This window comes from Hylobates moloch, unplaced genomic scaffold, assembly GCF_009828535.3.
Source record: "Hylobates moloch isolate HMO894 unplaced genomic scaffold, HMol_V3 SCAFFOLD_15, whole genome shotgun sequence".
Lineage (NCBI taxonomy): Eukaryota > Metazoa > Chordata > Mammalia > Primates > Hylobatidae > Hylobates > Hylobates moloch.
The window spans coordinates 91306022-91323363 of record NW_026652290.1 but is presented as its reverse complement, the minus strand read 5'-3'; the positions used below and the strand labels follow the sequence as shown (position 1 = coordinate 91323363).

Here is a 17342-nt window from a genome sequence, read left to right as displayed (position 1 = left end):
TTTATATATATATGTAAATATAAATCTCTAAATATATATATTTAGAGACAGAGTCTCACCCTGTTTCCCAGGCTGGAGTGCAGTGGCTCACTGCAGCCTGGGCCTCCTGGGCTCAAGAGATCCTCCCACCTTAGCCTTTTGAGTAGCTGGGACCACAGGCACTCACCAGCACAACCGGCTAATTCTTTTTAGTAGAGACGGGGTGTTCCTGTGTTGCCCAGGCTGGTCTTGAACTGCTGGGCTCAAGCGATCCTCCTGCCTTGGCCTAACAGATACATTTTTTAAATGGAAAACAACTCTCACATTACGAATATGTTTACAAATCATTTCCCACATTCCTTTTCATTTGCACTCACATATATAATCATACTTTAGGTACAATTTCAAATATTTTAAATTTAATTTTATACTACCTACTTTTTCAGTGATCACATCATTTTCCATCATTTACTTGATTTTGTTTTTCCTCATTCTCCGTGTTTATGTAATCTATGAATTTTGCCATTTTAAGGACATTGACAATAGCAGTTTTTCCCCATATTAACTTCTCTTCCCAAATAGGAATTCTGAGAATTCTACCTTTTTTTAATCTTTAAAGTTTAGACTCATTTTCTCATACGCGGTACTTCATTTTATGGAGAGAATAAAGTATAGCTTGGTGCAATAGCATCTGACTGTTGCCAAAATCAGAGAAAGTAATTTTAGTTTCAAACAAGAGCTAGATTTCTTTCTTTAATTCTAAGTAAAACCTTGCATTATAGTTAAGTATCTGTTTTATTCATTAACATGTTATTATATTTTAAAGATGTACATACTTAGTTTAAAAGTCATATAGCACTAGGAGATTCGCCAGGAATTTGCACCATGGAACAGCTTTGTGAGGATGCAGATGGCCTTATCTGTATTTTAAACATAAAGAGACAGGTGTGAACCTTTAGTCGCTTACTGTAGTCCACTCAATGCCCAGCTGACGTTAAAGCTTCCGGTGCCTAAGCCAGAACTTTCAGGTGTTCGTTTGGGTGAAGGCCAGGCACAGTGGCTCACCTGTAATCCCAGCACTTTGGGGCTGAGGTGGGTGGATCACTTGAGATCAGGAGTTCGAGACCTGCCTGGTCAACATGGTGAAACCCTGTCTCTACTAAAAATACAAAAATTAGCTGGGCGTGGTGGCACACGCCTGTAAGCCCAGCTACTCATGTAGATGAGGCAGAAAAATTGCTTGAACCTGGGAGGCGGAGGTTGCAGTGAGCCGAGATCACACGACTACACTCCAACCTGGGCAACAGACTGAGACTGTCTCAAAAAAGAAAAAAAAAAAAAAAAAAGAGACTATTCAGGGAGCTGAGTCCATGCTACACATGTATGTGTCCCTGGCGTGTCCTGGTAGATGAAGGGCTCCAGAAATCGCATTGCTCTTCACCAGATTCCCTTTCTTAGTGCATGGCTCTTTGCCACATGTGTCATCGAGTTGTTTAGTGCATAGATGTTCAGAACTGCAGCCAAAACAAATGCAGGGATGTGCAGTGTCTTCAGATAAAAAGTGTTAATTTCCATACAGAAAAACACCATATACAAACTTTATGAGACAAATAGGAAACAGGTGCGGGGGTAGGAATTTATTTATTCTAGAAAATGACTTAATATTCTTAATAGTAATGTTACTGATACATGAAAAATCCCAATAGGATTAAGCAAAGGCAATATGTGAAGAAAAATAATATCAGATGATCTTTAAAAAAAATTAAATAAATAGTTGTTTATATCACTCACCAAATTACTCAAGATTAAAAAAAAAATAATACAATGTCCAGTTTTGGCCAGAGTGTGGAGAATCGGGAATACTTATAATCTCTTATAGGAAGAGTTAATCGAGAAAATTAACATTATACCAGCAAAACAAAGGTATATATATTTTTTTACAATGTAATTACCACTTCTTGGAACTTACCTTTTTTTTGAGATGGAGTCTCGCTCTGTCGTTCAGGCTGGAGCACAGTGACATGATCTCGGCTCACTGCAACCTCCGCCTGCCGGGTTCAAGTGATTCTCCTGCCTCAGCCCCCCGAGTAGCTGGGATTACAGGTGTGTGCCCCTATGCCCAACTAATTTTTAGTAGAGACAGGGTTTCACCATGTTGGTCGGGCTGGTCTTGAACTCCTGACCTCAAGTGATCCGCCCGCCTCGACCTCTCAAAGTGCTGGGATTACAGAAGTGAGCCATTGCGCCCAGCCAGAACTTATCTTAAGGAAATAACCATACGAGCGGCTGAGATCTATGTAAAAATATGTTTTTTTGTGGCATTGTTTGTCACTTTTAAATTTAAAACGATCGAACGTGCATTATTTAGAATGGTTAAATATATTGTAGATCATGTTTATGGACTATCATGCAGCCATGAATGGGATGAAATAGATGATGGTGATGATAATAAGAGTAATGATCAACATTTATTGAGTACTTACTGTATGTCACACACTGCCCTAAGTTCCTTATATGTATTCACTCATTTAATCCCTTCAAGGACCCTATGATATAGGTCCTCTTATACAGATGGGGAAATTGAGGTATTGAGAAGGTAGGTGACTTGACCAACGTCACAGAACTAGCAATGGATAGATCCTTGGAATGTGAACTAAGGCAGTCAAACTCCAGAGCCTGTACTCTTAACCTTGACCCTAAATGCTGCTGCAGTTGACCAATACAGCATGTTCCTGAGAACCCAGAGAGTGAACTGCATACTTGTCCCAGAGCTTTATGAAGGCCCGTTGGATTGACAAAATAGTGATACTATCCAGTGAGAGAAGATAGGTACTATCAAACACTGTTGGGAAGAAATTAATGCAAAATTTCTTACAAAATTTGGCGCTATCAGTCAAATGGTAAAATGTGTGTCTGCCATGATTTAACAATGACAGTTCTAGGGATTTAACTATATAAAGGGCACCATGTTACATGTACAAGGTATTTTCCTTTTTCCCCCTAGCATTTTTGGTGTGATTGTGGAAGGGGAAGAATAGTAACTCTACAGAAAGAGTTGCTTAGGTGCCAGTGGCCATTGGGTATGAGATTGAGGTTACGTGTGCTTGATGTTCTAGGAGGCAGTGACATTCAGGGATGTGGCCGTGGCCTTCACTGAGGAGGAGCTGGGTATGCTGGACTCTGCCCAGAAGAAGCTGTACCGAGATGTGATGCTGGAGAACTTTAGGAACCTGGTTTCAGTGGGTAAGGACAGGCACGCTCTGTAATTCAGCAGGGTTTCTCAACCTCCATGCCATTGATGTTTTGGGCCAAATAATTCTGTGTTGTATCAGGCTATCCTATGTATTTTGGGATGTTTAGTGGCATCCCTGGCCTCTGTCCCCTTGTTCAAGGCTTTGGGACTGCTCAGAGACTAGAGTTTTTCTGTCTCTCTAGGGCATAGAGACAAGATGTTTCTGACCTTTGTTCCAAGACAACTGATTTTCTTTTAGAAATGAACTATAAAAGGACAGTTGCGCTTGGCTCCTCCTGATTCCTTATTTCATATATCTTTTTTAAACTTGTGGGTCATGATCCATTGGTGGGTCAGGAAATTAGTAAGTTGCATCAGCATTTTTGTAATAACATAGAGTAACAATATCAGAGCCCCTTAGCCAGAATGGTGCACATTGTGGCAATAACTGCCGCTGCTTGCAGTAAGGGATGTGATGAAAACAGATATTGATTAGAAATTGGTCCTTTAATCTTTTATTTCAATAGTTTACATAGGGTAATGTATTTCCAGTGATAGTAAATGTATTTCTTATAATGTGTCATGATAAAAAAAAAAAATGTTCCCTAAACATTGCATGCGGGGGTAGGGAGGAGACTTACATCATGTGATTGGAACCAGATTTTTTCAGTACTCTTTGCCTTTAACGTTTTCACTTAAATACTATCTTTTTATAGGACATCAGTCCTTCAAACCAGATATGATATCCCAGTTGGAGAGGGAAGAAAAGCTTTGGATGAAGGAGCTTCAAACCCAAAGAGGTAAGCATTCAGGTGAGTACTGTGCAGCCGGAATCGTAGTTAACAGCTGTTATTTTTCCTTTATTCAGGATAATTTCTTCTCCACCCAGCTATCTGAGAGACCTTTTTTAAAAAACATCTGTCATGGCTGGGCGCGACGGCTCAAGCCTCTAATCCCAGCACTTTGGGAGGCCTGGCAGGTGGATCACTTGAGGTCAGGAGTTCAAGACCAGCCTGGGTAACATGGCAAAACCCTGTCTCTACAAAATATAAAAAAATTAGCTAGATGCGGGTGTGCCTGTAGTCCCAGCTACTCAGGAGGCTGAGATGGGAGGATTGCTTGAACCTGAGAGGCGTGGGTTGCAGTGAGCTGAGATCTGCCACTGCACTGCAACCTGGGTGATAGAGCGAGACCCTGTCTCAGAAAAAAAAAAGAAGGAAAACATCTGTCACATCATGTCACTCGTCTGCTTCAGACCTTCCACTGGCTTCCCATTTCACGAGTAAAATCCAGTGTATTTAAGGAGCTTGTAAGGCTGTATAATGTTTGCCTATTCACCTAGCTTTACCATTCTGTTTTTCCCCCTCTCTTTGTCTCTGCCACCCTCACTTGTTCCTCAAATATGACATCTGCATCACAGCCTTTTACTTTCTATTCTCTGGCTGCAATGCTGTTTTTTCTTAAATCTTTGTCCTCTTTCTGATTGATTGATTGATTGATTGATTGAGATAGGGTTTGAATCTGTTGCCCAGGCTGGAGTGCAACGACACAGTCTCGGCTCACTGCAATCTCCACCTCCTGTGCTCAAGCAATCCTCCCACCTCAGCCCTCTGAGTAGCTGGAACTACAGGTGTGCACCACCACAGCCGGCTAATTTTTTTATTTTTTGTACAGACGAGGTTTCCCCATGTTGCCCAGGCTGCTCTTGAACTCCTGGACTCAAGCAATCTGCCCACCTCAGCCTCCCCAAAATGCTGGGATTATAGATGTGAGCCACTGCGCCCAGCCCCTCTTCCTTATTTCATTCATGCCTCTGCTCAGAAATCATTTTATGAGAGGCTTTCTTAAAATACCGTCTTCCAGCCAGGCGCGGTGGCTCATGCCTGTAATCCCAGCACTTTGGGAGGCCAAGGTGGGCGGATCACCTGAGGTCGGGAGTTCTAGACCAGCCTGACCAACATGGAGAAACCCTGTCTCTACTAAAAATACAAAATTAGCCAGGCGTGGTGGCACATGCCTGTAGTCCCAGCTACTCGGGAGGCTGAGGCAGGAGAATCGCTTGAACCCAGGAGGCAGAAGTTGCAGTGAGCCGAGATCGCACCATTGCACTTCAGCCTGGGCAACAAAAGTGAAACTCTGTCTCAAAAAAAAAAGGTTAGATTCCTTTCTTCTGTCAGTATTGGGTTTAATTTGGTTTTGTTTTTTGGTTTTCACATTTTTATTGGGAGCCACTGGGGAGGGTCCTCCTCCCTGTCAGTGGAGATGCTCAGTTTCTTCAGCCACTCCAGGGTTGGGCCCTAGGAGTCCTGGGGGTGGCTGGACATGTAAGGCATGCTTCCATCATCTCAGACAGGCATTGGGTAATTGTAGGATGTGGCCTGGTTGATCATGATGGCATACTTGGTGTAGGCACTGAGTGGGGGCAGAATTATAGCATGGCCTGCAATGGTGAAGGACACAGCCAGCACTGGCTGCTTGGCCCAGGCATTTTTGAAGAAGGCAGCAAGTCTTGCAGCCATCTTCGTCTTGGTAATGGCGATGGCTTGTTATTTTTTTCATTTCCTTAAGGTGTAAGGTTATGATGTTGATTTGAGACCTTTTTCCTTTTCATTGTAAGCATTTATAGCTATAGATTTCCCCCTTAGCACTGTTTTTGCAGTGGATTTGTTTTCATTTATCCCAAGATATTTTCTAGTTTCCCCTGTGATTTCTTCTTTGATCTATTGGTTCTATGTGTATTGTTTAATTTTCACATATTTATGGAATTTTCAGGTTTTATTCTGCTATTCATTGCTAGTTTCATTTCATTTTGATCAGCAGAGATACTTTGTGTGATTTTAATCTTTTTATATTTATTAAGGCTTTTTTGTAGTTTAATGTATGGTGTATCCTAGAGAATGTTCCGTATGTACTTCAGAAAAATGTGTATTCTGCTGTTATTGGGTGGAGTGTTCTGTATAATCATAGTCTACGTGTATATATTCGTTAGGTCCCTATACTTCAAAAATGTATAAAACATAGAAAATTGATTAATTCTAAAATTGCTTATGTCCTTTGTTAAGATATCATATAATCCACCAAACTGAGGGAGATATGTGATAAAAATGACTTAGTAGGATGCCATTTGTTATCCCACCATTCAGTTCAGTTTTAACATTCATTTTACATCTTTTTCTGTTAATGAAAATTGACTGATAGTTTAAATGGGTAATTTCTGCTTCTCCACCCTTCCCCCAACATACACATAATTTGGATGACCTATTTGTTTTCCTTTCTATGACTTTAAACTTTTTATTTTGAAAACTGAAAAAACATAGAAAAGTAAATAATGCCATAGACTTTGTATATCCATACTGTCTTAGCAGTTATCAACTTTCTGCTGTTCCTGTTTTATCTATTCCCTTTTATTTTTTGCTGGAGAATGTCATATCACCCATTTATCAGTATCTATCTACAACAGTAACTCCTTATTGTCACTTAATATCCATTCTATAATCAGTATGGGCTCATATGTATTTATTTATACTTTGTGTTATAATCCAGTATTGCATTGTTTATTTTGTTACCAAGTTGTTTCTACTTTGACCACTTGGAGCTTTCTCAGGTTGCCTCCTGTGGTTGAAATTACCAGTGATTTCTAGAAATGCAGATTAAAACACTGGTGAGATATCATCTTATACGAGTCAGAATGGCTATTATTAGAATCTGTTACGGATCTCAGGAGATCTCAGGTAATGAACTCAGGATGGATTAAATAACACCATTTATTCAATAGGATGTCTTTTCCCCAGTGTATGTTTTTTTCGACTTTGTCAAAGATCAGTTGGCTGTAGGTATGTGACTTATTTCTGAGTTCTCTTTTCTATTCCATTGATCTATGTATCTATTTTTACATCAGTACCATGCTGTTTTGGTTACTATAGCCATGTAGTGTAATTTGAAGTCAAGTACTATAATGCCTCCTGTTTTGTTATTTGTTTAGGATTGCTTTGTCTATTCAGGCTCTTTTTTGGTTCCATGTGAATTATAGAATTGTTTTTCCTCTGTAAAAAATGACATTAGTATTTAGATAGCAATTGCACTGAATTTGTAGATTGCTTTGGGCAGTATGGTCTTTGTAACAATATCGATTCTGCTGATCCGTGAGCATGGGATGTTTTTCCATTTTTTTAATGTCATCTGCAACTTCTTTCATTATTGTTTCATAATTTTCCTTGGTTAGATCTTTCCCCTCCTTGGTTAAATACATTCCTAGGTATTTTAATTTTTTTGTAGATACTATAAATTGGATTGTGTTCTTGATTTGGTTTTTAGCCTGATCATTATTGTTGTATAGAAATGCTACTGACTTTTGTATACTGACTTTTTTAATCCTGAAACTTTACTGAAGTCGTTTATCAAATCTAGGATTCTTTTGGAGGAGTCTTTAGGGATTTGTAGATATAAGATCAGATTGTCAGAAAACAGAGATATTAAGTGACTTACTCTTTTTTCCAATTTAGATTGGTTTTCTCTCTTTCTCTTGCCTGATTACTTTGGCTAGGACTTCCAGTGCTGTGTGGAATAGGAGTGGTGAAAGTGGGCAATCCTTGTTTTATTCCAGTTCTTAGAGAGAATGCTTTCAGCTTTTCCCCATTCAGTATGTTACCTATGGGTTGTCATATATGGCTTTTATTATTTTGAAGTATGTTTCTTCTGTGCCTAGTTGAAGGTTTTTATCATGAGAGGATGCTGAATTTTGTCAAATGGTTTTTATATATCTGTTGAGATGGTCATGTGGTTTTTGTTTTTAATTCTGTTGATAGGCTGAATCACATTTATTGGTTTGTGTATGTTGAACCATTCTTGCATCCTTGGAATAAAACCCACTCGATCATGGTGGCTTATCTTCTTGATGTGCTATTAGATTTGGTTTGGGGGGTTTTGTGGGGGGATTTGTGTTTGTTTTTGGAGGATTTTTGCATCTACATTCGTCAGGGATATTGCTCTGTAGTTGTCTTTTTTTGTTGTGTCTTTGTCCGACTTTGGTATCAGAGCAATACTGGCTTTGTAGAATGAGTTAGGGAGGATCCTCTCCTCTTAGATTTTTTGGAAGAGTTTTAGTAGAATTGGTACCAGTTCTTTGTACCTTTTGTGGAATTCCAGTGTACATTTTTCTGGTCCTGGGCTTTTTTGTTCTTGGGAGATCTTGCATTGCTGATTCAATCTTACTGCCCATTACTGGTCTGTTCAGGATTTCTGTTTCTTCCTGGCTCAATCTTGGGAGGTTGTATGTTTCCAGGAATTAGTTCATTTTATCTAGAATTTCTAGTTTTCAAGTGTATTGTTCATAATAGTGTCTGATCATGTTTTTTATTTCTATGGTATTAGTTGTAATGTCTCCTTATTCATTTCTGATTATGTTTATTTGGATCTTCTCTTTTTTTGGCTAGTCTTACTGGCAGTCTATCAATTTTATCTTTTCAAAGATAAAAACGAGCTTTTCATTGCATTGATCCTTTGTATGGTTCCTTGGTTCTCTATTTTATTTAGTTCTGCTGTGGTCTTTGTTACATCTTTCTTCTGCTGACTTTGGGTTTGGATTGTTCTTGTTTTTCTAGTTCCTGGAGGTGAGACATAGGTTGTTAATTTTTTATCTTTTTTTTTAATGTAGACATTTAACACCATAAACTTCCCTCTTAGCACTGCTTTTGCTTTATCCCAGAGGTTTTGGTATATTGTATTTTCCTTTTCATTCATTTCAAGAAATTTTAAAATTTGTCTTAATTTTGTCATTAACCCAAAGATTGTTTAGGATCATGTTTAATTTTCATGTATTTGTATAGTTTCTAGAGTTCTTCTTGGAATTGATTTCTAGTTTTATTCTGCTGAGGTATGAGAAGATACTTGGTGTGATTTTGGTTTTTAAAAATGTATTGAGACTTTTTTGTGACCTAACATATGTTCTATCTTGGAGAATGCTCCATGTGCTAATCAGAAGAGTGTATATTCTGCTGTTGGATAGAATGTTCTGTAAATGTCTGTTAACTCCATTTGACCTAAAATTTAATTTAAGTCCAGTGTTTCTTTGTTGATTTTCTGTCTCAGTCTATCTAGTGGTGTCTGTAGGGTATTGAGGTCCCCCACTGTTACTGTATTGCTGTGTATTTTTTTAGGTCTAATAATATTTGTTTTATGAATTTGGGTGCCCTAATGTTTGGTGTCTATATAGTTAGGATTGTTATATCTTATTTGTTTATTGATCACTTTATCATTATGTAATGACTTTGTCTTTTTTTTTTTTTTACTGCTGTTGATTTAAAGTCTTTTTTTATCTGATATAAAAATAGCTACTCCTGCTCGTTTCTGGTTTCCATTTGCATGGAATATCTTTTTCTACCTCTTTACCTTCAGTCTGTGTCTTTATCAGTAAGATGAGTTATGTTGCCATTTGATTTCTTTATCTTCCTTCTTTGTGTTAATTATTTTATAAGGCCTGCGAGTTTTATACTTTTGTGTCTTTTATCATGGCAAGTATCAACCTTTTGTTTTCACGGTTAGAACTCACTTGAGCATTCCCTGTAGACCTGGTCTAGTGGTGACAAACTCCCTAAGTGTTTGTTTATTTGGGGAAGGCTTATTTTTCCTTCGTTTATAGAGCTTATTCTAGTAGGATACAAATTTTTTTGTTTTTTGAAGCAACTTGAAAATAGAATCCCAATCTCTTCTGGCTTGTAAGGTTTCTACAAGTTGAATTGTGTGATGGAGCTTCCTTTATAGGTGGCTAAACACTTTTCTTTTGCTGATTTTAGGATTTTATCCTTCATATAAACCTTAGTCTGATGACTGTATGCTGTGGTGAGTTCCATCTTGCAATGTATTTTCCTGGAGTTCATTAGGTCTCTTTCATCTGGGTATCTAAAGCTCTTGCTAGATTGAGGAAGTTTTCCTCAATTATTTCCTTAACTAGGTTTCCAAACTTTTTACTTTTTCTTCTCCCTCAAGAATACCTATGATTCATAGGTTTGGTTGCTTTATATAGTTTCGTACTTCTTAGAAGCTTTTTTTTTTCTTCTTTATTATTTTTTCTTTACTTTTGTCTGGCTAGATTAATTCAAAAGACCTGTCTTGAAGTACTGAGATTCTTTCTTCTGCTTGTCTAGTCTATTGTAAAAGCTTTCAACTGTATTTTGTAATTTCTTCAATGGTTTTTTCATTTCCAGAAGTTTTTATTTGTTTGGCTTTTTAAAAAAAGATATCTCTCTCTTTCTCTGGTAAATTTCTCATTCATATCCTGAATTGATTTTTTTGTATTGCTTTTCAAATTTCTTTTGTATCTCATTGAACTTCCTTAAAATCAGTATTTCATATTATTTATCTGGCTCATTTTTTCCTTTATGATCTTTATTTCATGTTGTTTTTTTCCTGTCTTACTGCACTGACTAGAACTTCAGTAATGTTGAATAAAGGTGGCGAGAGTGGATATGCTTGCCTTGTTCCTGATTTTCTGAGGGAAGCATTTAGGTCTAATTTTAGAATACTAAATCAGCCTTGCATTCTTGAGATAATCACTACTTTGTCGTGATTTATCCTTTTTATACATTGTTAGATTTGATTGATCACATTTTGTTAAGAATTTTATAAATATGTTCATTAGGAATATTAGTCTGTAGTTGCCTTTTCTTGGAATGTCATTGTCTTATTTTGGTGTTAGAATAATGCTGGCTTCCTAAAATGTGTTGAGAAGTATTTACACCTTTTCATTTTTCTGGAAGAGTTTGTCTAGTATTGGTATTGTTTCTTCCTTATATGTTTGGTAAAATTCATGGATGAAGCCCTATAAGTCTGAACTTTTGTTTGTGGAAATGTTTGTAAGTATGAATTCTGTTTCTTTGGTAGATAAGGGCTATTCAGATTATGTGTATGTTCTCAAGTAAACTTATTTTGTGTCTTTCAAGAAATTTGTCCAGTTCATCTGCATTGTTGCATTTATTGCCATAAAGTTCATAAGTCCCTTATCCTTTTAATAATATATATAGGATCTATAGTGATGTCACCTCTCATCCTGATGTTTGTAATTTGTATCTTCTTTCTATCATGCATGCTAGAGTTTATTAATTTTATTGTTCTTTCCAAAGAACTAGCTATTTCTGTTTTCTTATTTTCTATTTATGCTTACTTTGTGTTTAATTTGTTGTTGTGTTTTTAGTTTCTTTGACACATTTCTGCTTTATAAATTTTTCTCTAAGTAGAAATCTTGATATGTTGGTTTTTTATTTTCACTCAATTTATAAAGTCTCTTGAATTATTTTTGATCCACAGTTTATTTAGAAGTATGTTATTTATTCTCTGAATATTTGAAGATTTTGCAGAGATGTTTCTGTTCATAATTTCTGATTTAAATCAGTTGTGGTTAGAATACCCTTTGTGTGACTTGACTCCTTTTGCATCTGTTAGAACTTGTTTTATGGCCTAGAATATGGTCTATCTTGGAGTATGTTCCATGTGCACCTGAAAATAACATTTTCTGCTCTTATTGGATAGAGTGTCCTATAAAGACCAAGTAGTCAACTTGGTTGATAGTATTGCCTTAAGCCTGTGTCTTCACTTATTACCTATTTGTTTTTTTGTTGTGTTTTATTTTTAACATAATTTATTGTTTTTGTTTTGTTTTGTTTTCTTTTTTTTTATTTTTTATTTTTTATTTTTATTGAGACGGAGTCTCGCTCTGTCACCCAGGTTGGAGTGCAGTGGCACGATCTCGGTTCACTGCAAGCTCCGCCTCCCGGGTTCACGCCATTCTCCTGCCTCAGCCTCTCCAAGTAGCTGGGACTACAGGCGCCTGCCACCACGCCCGGCTAATTTTTTTGCATTTTTAGTAGAGATGGGGTTTCACCGTGGTCTCGATCTCCTGACCTCATGATCCGCCCGCCTCGGCCTCCCAAAGTGCTGGGATTACAAGCGTGAGCCACTGCGCCTGGCCTTGTTTTGTTTTCTGACTGCCGATGCTGCTGCTGCAGCTAAGACCTTTTTTGTTTCTTCAGCTTTTGCGCATTCTGGAAAACCTGAATTCACAGAGCCTTCTTAGTCAGAAGCCACAGTCAGTGGGCTGTTTGGTAATTCAGAGAGGAAAGGTGTCTTCGGTCCCCAGGTCCCTGCATGTCTTCCCAGAGTTGTCATAATAGATCTTGTGGAGGTTTTTGAGCGTCTTTTTCCTCTGGTTGATGCTTATCAGCAGATAGCATTTGTGGGCTTTGTCCTTTCAATATGTCAGCACGTGCTTTTCGTAACTGCGGATCTTGGCTGGGCGCAGTGGCTCATGCCTGTAATCCCAGCACTTTGGGAAAGGCTGAGGTGGGAGGATTGCTTGAACCCAGGAGGCGGGGGTTGCAGTGAGCCGAGAACATGCCAGTGTACTCCAGCCTGAGTGGCAGAGCAAAACTCCATTTCAAAAAAACAAAACGAAACAAAACTGTGGGCCTTGATGTTCAAGTTGATAATTCCAGCCTCTGGGGAGCTGGTGTCCTCAGGGCTTGCCATGTCCTTTTTTATCAACTATTCTGGCTTAATTTTTGGCTTCTCCTGGTTGGCCATTTCCAAAGACAAGTGTCTTTTCACAACGTCATCAACCTTCTCAATTCTGGGAAAGTTCTGTTAGTCTTTGAGCAGCGTACAAGGGGACAGGTCATCATCTTGGCTGGGCTGGACTGGTTTCTGGATGGCATATCCACAGGCGGCCTGGAGGAAGAAACTTGGAGGATACCAGCACCACTGGTTGGAAGGAAGTCTGGTGCTCCCTCCTTTTGGCTTCTCAAAAACTGGAGCTTGGGTCTCAGTGGAACTTAGCTCCTTTCACACAGCCCTTGGCATGGTGACTTCTGACCCCCAAGGGGCCAGGGCAGCTGTCCTTTTCACAGCACGGACTCGGTTACATGAGTGCCACCACACATCTTCCTACTTGCTTTACCAGCTGTTGGAAAGGGATATTGAAATCTCCAGCTATAAATATGGATTTATCTATCAGTTACTTTGAGCACACTTCCAGATGTGCAGGTTGTATAATGAGAGCCTATAATTGAGGCATATATTTTGCCTGATTTATGTAGTTGCTACTTATGATTCAGTTGCTGTAGCCAAAGAAGAGGTGACTTTTAATTTACCATTCTTATAGGCAAAGAAGTCAAATTTCCTTTCTAAGTACTTACTGAGATATCATTTTGTTGTTCTGCAGTTGGCTGGTTTCTACCTCCTGTCCTATTCTTAGATCTGTAGTGCTGTGTTTCGACAGGCAAATAAAATCCAAGAAAATCCATGATGGTAAAGATAAGCTGAAAATTTCCATCATGAACTAAAGCCTGATACCGAAGGAACTATGTGTAAAATTTGGAAACATCTGGACAAAGCATTCACTTTGGAGTTGCGTATACTAGAGAAGACACACAGGCAGCAAGACACATACTCAGAAAAGATCCAAGATATACCTTAACCATACCCTGGGCTGATCTCAAATTTTCTATCTTAAATATGGCTTTTTAAAAAATTTGGTGTTCTCTTGGTTGCAGCTGCTTTTCAGAGCTCCCATAAATTTATTTCAGCCAGTCTAGTTTTTTTTAACGTTTCCATGGGGAAAATGAGAGCTTAGATCTTAATTCTCTACTTTGCTAATGTCAGTCTCTTGGTCCTTTATTCCTTATTCTCTCTATCCTTTCAGGAGACAGGAATCAAAATGAGATGGCAACTCTTCACAAAGCAGGATTAAGGTACTTTTCACTGGGAGAGCTTTCATGCTGGCAAATCAAGAGACACATTGCGAGCAAATTAGCCAGAAGTCAAGACTCTATGATAAATATTGAAGGAAAGAGCTCTCAGTTCCCCAAGCACCATGATTCCCCCTGTCAAGTGGGAGCAGGAGAATCTATTCAAGCTTCTGCAGATGACAACTGTCTAGTGAATCACATAGGGGATCATTCCAGTATCATTGAAAATCAAGAATTTCCAACTGGGAAACTTCCGAATTCTTGGAGTAAAATATGTCTGAATGAGACACAGAATTATCAGAGAAGTTGTAAGCAGACTCAGATGAAAAACAAATTGTGTATATTCGCTCCATATGTTGACATTTTCAGTTGTATTTCACACCACCGTGATGATAATATAGTGCACAAAAGAGATAAAGTTCATAGCAATAGTGATTGTGGTAAAGATACCCTAAAGGTATCACCTCTTACCCAGCGTAGTATTCACACAGGACAGAAAACCTACCAGGGTAATGAATGTGAAGAAGCCTTCAATGATAGCTCCGGTCTTGAACTTCATAAGCAGATGCACTTGGGAAAGAAGTCTCCAGCGTGTAGTACACATGAGAAGGACACCAATTGTAGCTCAGGTATTCCTGTTCAACAAAGTGTTCGTACTGGAAAAAAACGCTACTGGTGTCATGAATGTGGTAAAGGTTTCAGTCAGAGCTCAAATCTGCAAACTCATCAGAGAGTCCACACAGGGGAGAAACCCTATACATGCCATGAGTGTGGTAAGAGCTTTAATCAGAGCTCACATCTTTATGCTCATTTGCCTATTCACACAGGAGAGAAGCCCTATAGATGTGACAGTTGTGGGAAGGGCTTCAGTCGTAGCACAGATCTTAACATTCATTGCAGAGTTCACACTGGAGAGAAACCTTATAAATGTGAGGTGTGTGGGAAGGGCTTCACTCAGAGATCACATCTTCAGGCCCATGAAAGAATTCACACTGGAGAGAAACCATACAAATGTGGGGATTGTGGTAAACGCTTTAGTTGTAGCTCAAATCTTCATACCCATCAGAGAGTCCACACTGAAGAAAAACCATACAAATGTGATGAGTGTGGTAAGTGCTTTAGTTTGAGCTTTAATCTTCATAGTCATCAACGAGTCCACACAGGAGAAAAACCATATAAATGTGAAGAGTGTGGTAAGGGTTTTAGTTCAGCCTCAAGTTTCCAGAGCCATCAGAGGGTCCATACAGGAGAGAAACCATTTCGATGCAACGTGTGTGGTAAAGGCTTCAGTCAGAGTTCATATTTTCAAGCACATCAGAGAGTCCACACTGGAGAAAAACCATACAAATGTGAAGTGTGTGGGAAGCGCTTCAATTGGAGCTTGAATCTTCACAATCATCAGAGAGTCCACACCGGAGAGAAACCCTACAAATGTGAAGAGTGTGGTAAGGGTTTCAGTCAGGCCTCAAATCTTCAAGCCCACCAGAGCGTCCACACTGGGGAAAAACCATTCAAGTGTGATGCATGTCAGAAGCGATTCAGTCAGGCCTCACACCTTCAAGCCCATCAGAGAGTCCACACTGGAGAGAAACCATATAAATGTGACACTTGTGGTAAGGCCTTCAGCCAGAGGTCAAATCTTCAAGTCCATCAGATAATTCACACTGGAGAGAAACCATTTAAGTGTGAGGAATGTGGGAAAGAATTCAGTTGGAGTGCTGGTCTCAGTGCCCATCAGAGGGTCCACACGGGAGAGAAACCCTATACGTGTCAGCAGTGTGGGAAGGGCTTCAGTCAGGCCTCACATTTTCACACACACCAGAGAGTCCACACTGGAGAGAGGCCTTACATATGTGATGTCTGTTGTAAGGGCTTCAGTCAGAGGTCACATCTCGTCTACCATCAGAGAGTCCATACTGGAGGGAATCTGTAGAAATGAGAGGTGTGGTTCAGCCTTCAGTTAGAGCTCACATCTTTGTCTTCGTTGGGAAGTCCAGGCTGATGATTGTGAAAAGTTCCTTTAAAACTAGAAGCTTCAAAGAATCTTGACAGGAAAGAAGTCTCTCAAATACTGTGGTTTAGACTTGGTTAGGACATGAACTCTTTACAAACGTCATATTTCACAGATGCAAGAAAACTTTGTTCTGTAAATATGATCAGTGTTTATATCAGAGTACCAAGTGTCCCAGTTCTCAAGATGTAACACAGCAGAAAAGTCTTGTCGGAGTCTGCCGGGGAGAGAGGCCTTCCTTTAACACAAGTATTATTGACAGAAAAAATTGATGTCAACAAAATGTAACCTCTATGTAAGGAGGTGTTTTTCACCACTGTATCTCTACCATGTAGAACTGTGCTTGGCTCATAATAGGGCCCAGCAATTACTGAAGAAAGTGAAGAAAATACCTATAATTAGGACAAATACTTGAAAATTCTAGTGTTTTCTACTCTAAATTTATATTAATTTATATTCAAAAGGAATCCTGCAAATAGCCTTAATAACGTTAGTTTTAGTGAGTACTGAAAGGTACATAATACTGCCATCCATACGAATACAAATTTGGAAAAAAGACATGAAATGGCTCCCATCCTTCAGCCTTAGTTCTTTGTACAGTGTATCATCAGTTGTGTACAGTATGATTTTTAGTGTCATTAGTTGATAGACTGAACAATACTGTTTTTAACTAATGTGACCCTGCAATTTACATGATTAGAGTTTTTGGACACTAAGCTTTACTGTAACTCTGAAAGTGTTCAAAGTAGTTACTGATGACAAAAAGTTTCTTAGTAAACTCGAATTGTTAATAATTGGTTTCCTCTCATTATTTTCATTCAGGTTCAGGTCAAGTTGCTTTTCTATGTATAGTCTTTCCTCCATCTAGACCGCTTTAGAAGGAGCTTTGGCAGATTTCAGGCATGTTAATTTCTCACATTTATCCCCTTAAAAGGAAGTGGCAGGGCAAGAAACCTGTTGAGTCTTTATTGAAATTTTATCTTACTGTTTATTTATTTTGTTTAATAGAGCCTTGCAGTGTTGCCCAGGTTGGTCTCAAACTCCTGGCCTCAAGCATTCCTCCCACCTTGGCTTCCCGAAGTGTTGAGATTACAGATGTGAACCTCTGTGCCCAACCTTGAAATTGTATTCAATGTAGTGATTTAGATGGATTACCACTTACACAGCATTCTATGCTTAACATCTCTTGGTATTAGTGGACAATAAATACTCTTTGACCTGGCAGTCCTAGCACTAGAAATTTCACTTAGGAGATTGTGACAAAAGCGAGAAAGATTGTACACAAGGATATTTATCCTGAATTCCAAAAGGAAAAAGTAAAATATCTGAGTTAGTCTTGATATGTCCTTATAAGATACAGCCATTAAGATGATCAGAGGTCTAT

The 17342-nt window shown here is 38.8% G+C and overlaps 1 protein-coding gene and 1 pseudogene across 2 annotated transcripts in view; one reads left to right on the top strand and one right to left on the bottom strand.

Annotated features, from left to right (window-relative positions):
• ZNF235 (zinc finger protein 235) overlaps nucleotides 1–17164 on the top strand; it is a 21949-nt gene extending 4785 nt beyond the window's left edge. Inside the window, exons 3-5 of one of the 2 annotated variants that reach the window (XM_032176571.2) lie at nucleotides 3096–3222; nucleotides 3928–4011; nucleotides 13902–17164. In XM_032176571.2, coding sequence (XP_032032462.1) covers nucleotides 3096–3222; nucleotides 3928–4011; nucleotides 13902–15880 — 2190 coding nt within the window. In that variant the 3' untranslated portion in view covers nucleotides 15881–17164. Of the gene's footprint in view, nucleotides 1–3095; nucleotides 3223–3927; nucleotides 4024–13901 lie in introns of both variants that reach the window. The other variant, XM_032176570.2, reaches the window with a different exon arrangement.
• LOC116483716 (NADH dehydrogenase [ubiquinone] 1 alpha subcomplex subunit 3-like) lies at nucleotides 5422–5730 on the bottom strand (annotated as a pseudogene).
• Nucleotides 17165–17342: the final 178 nt, after the last annotated feature.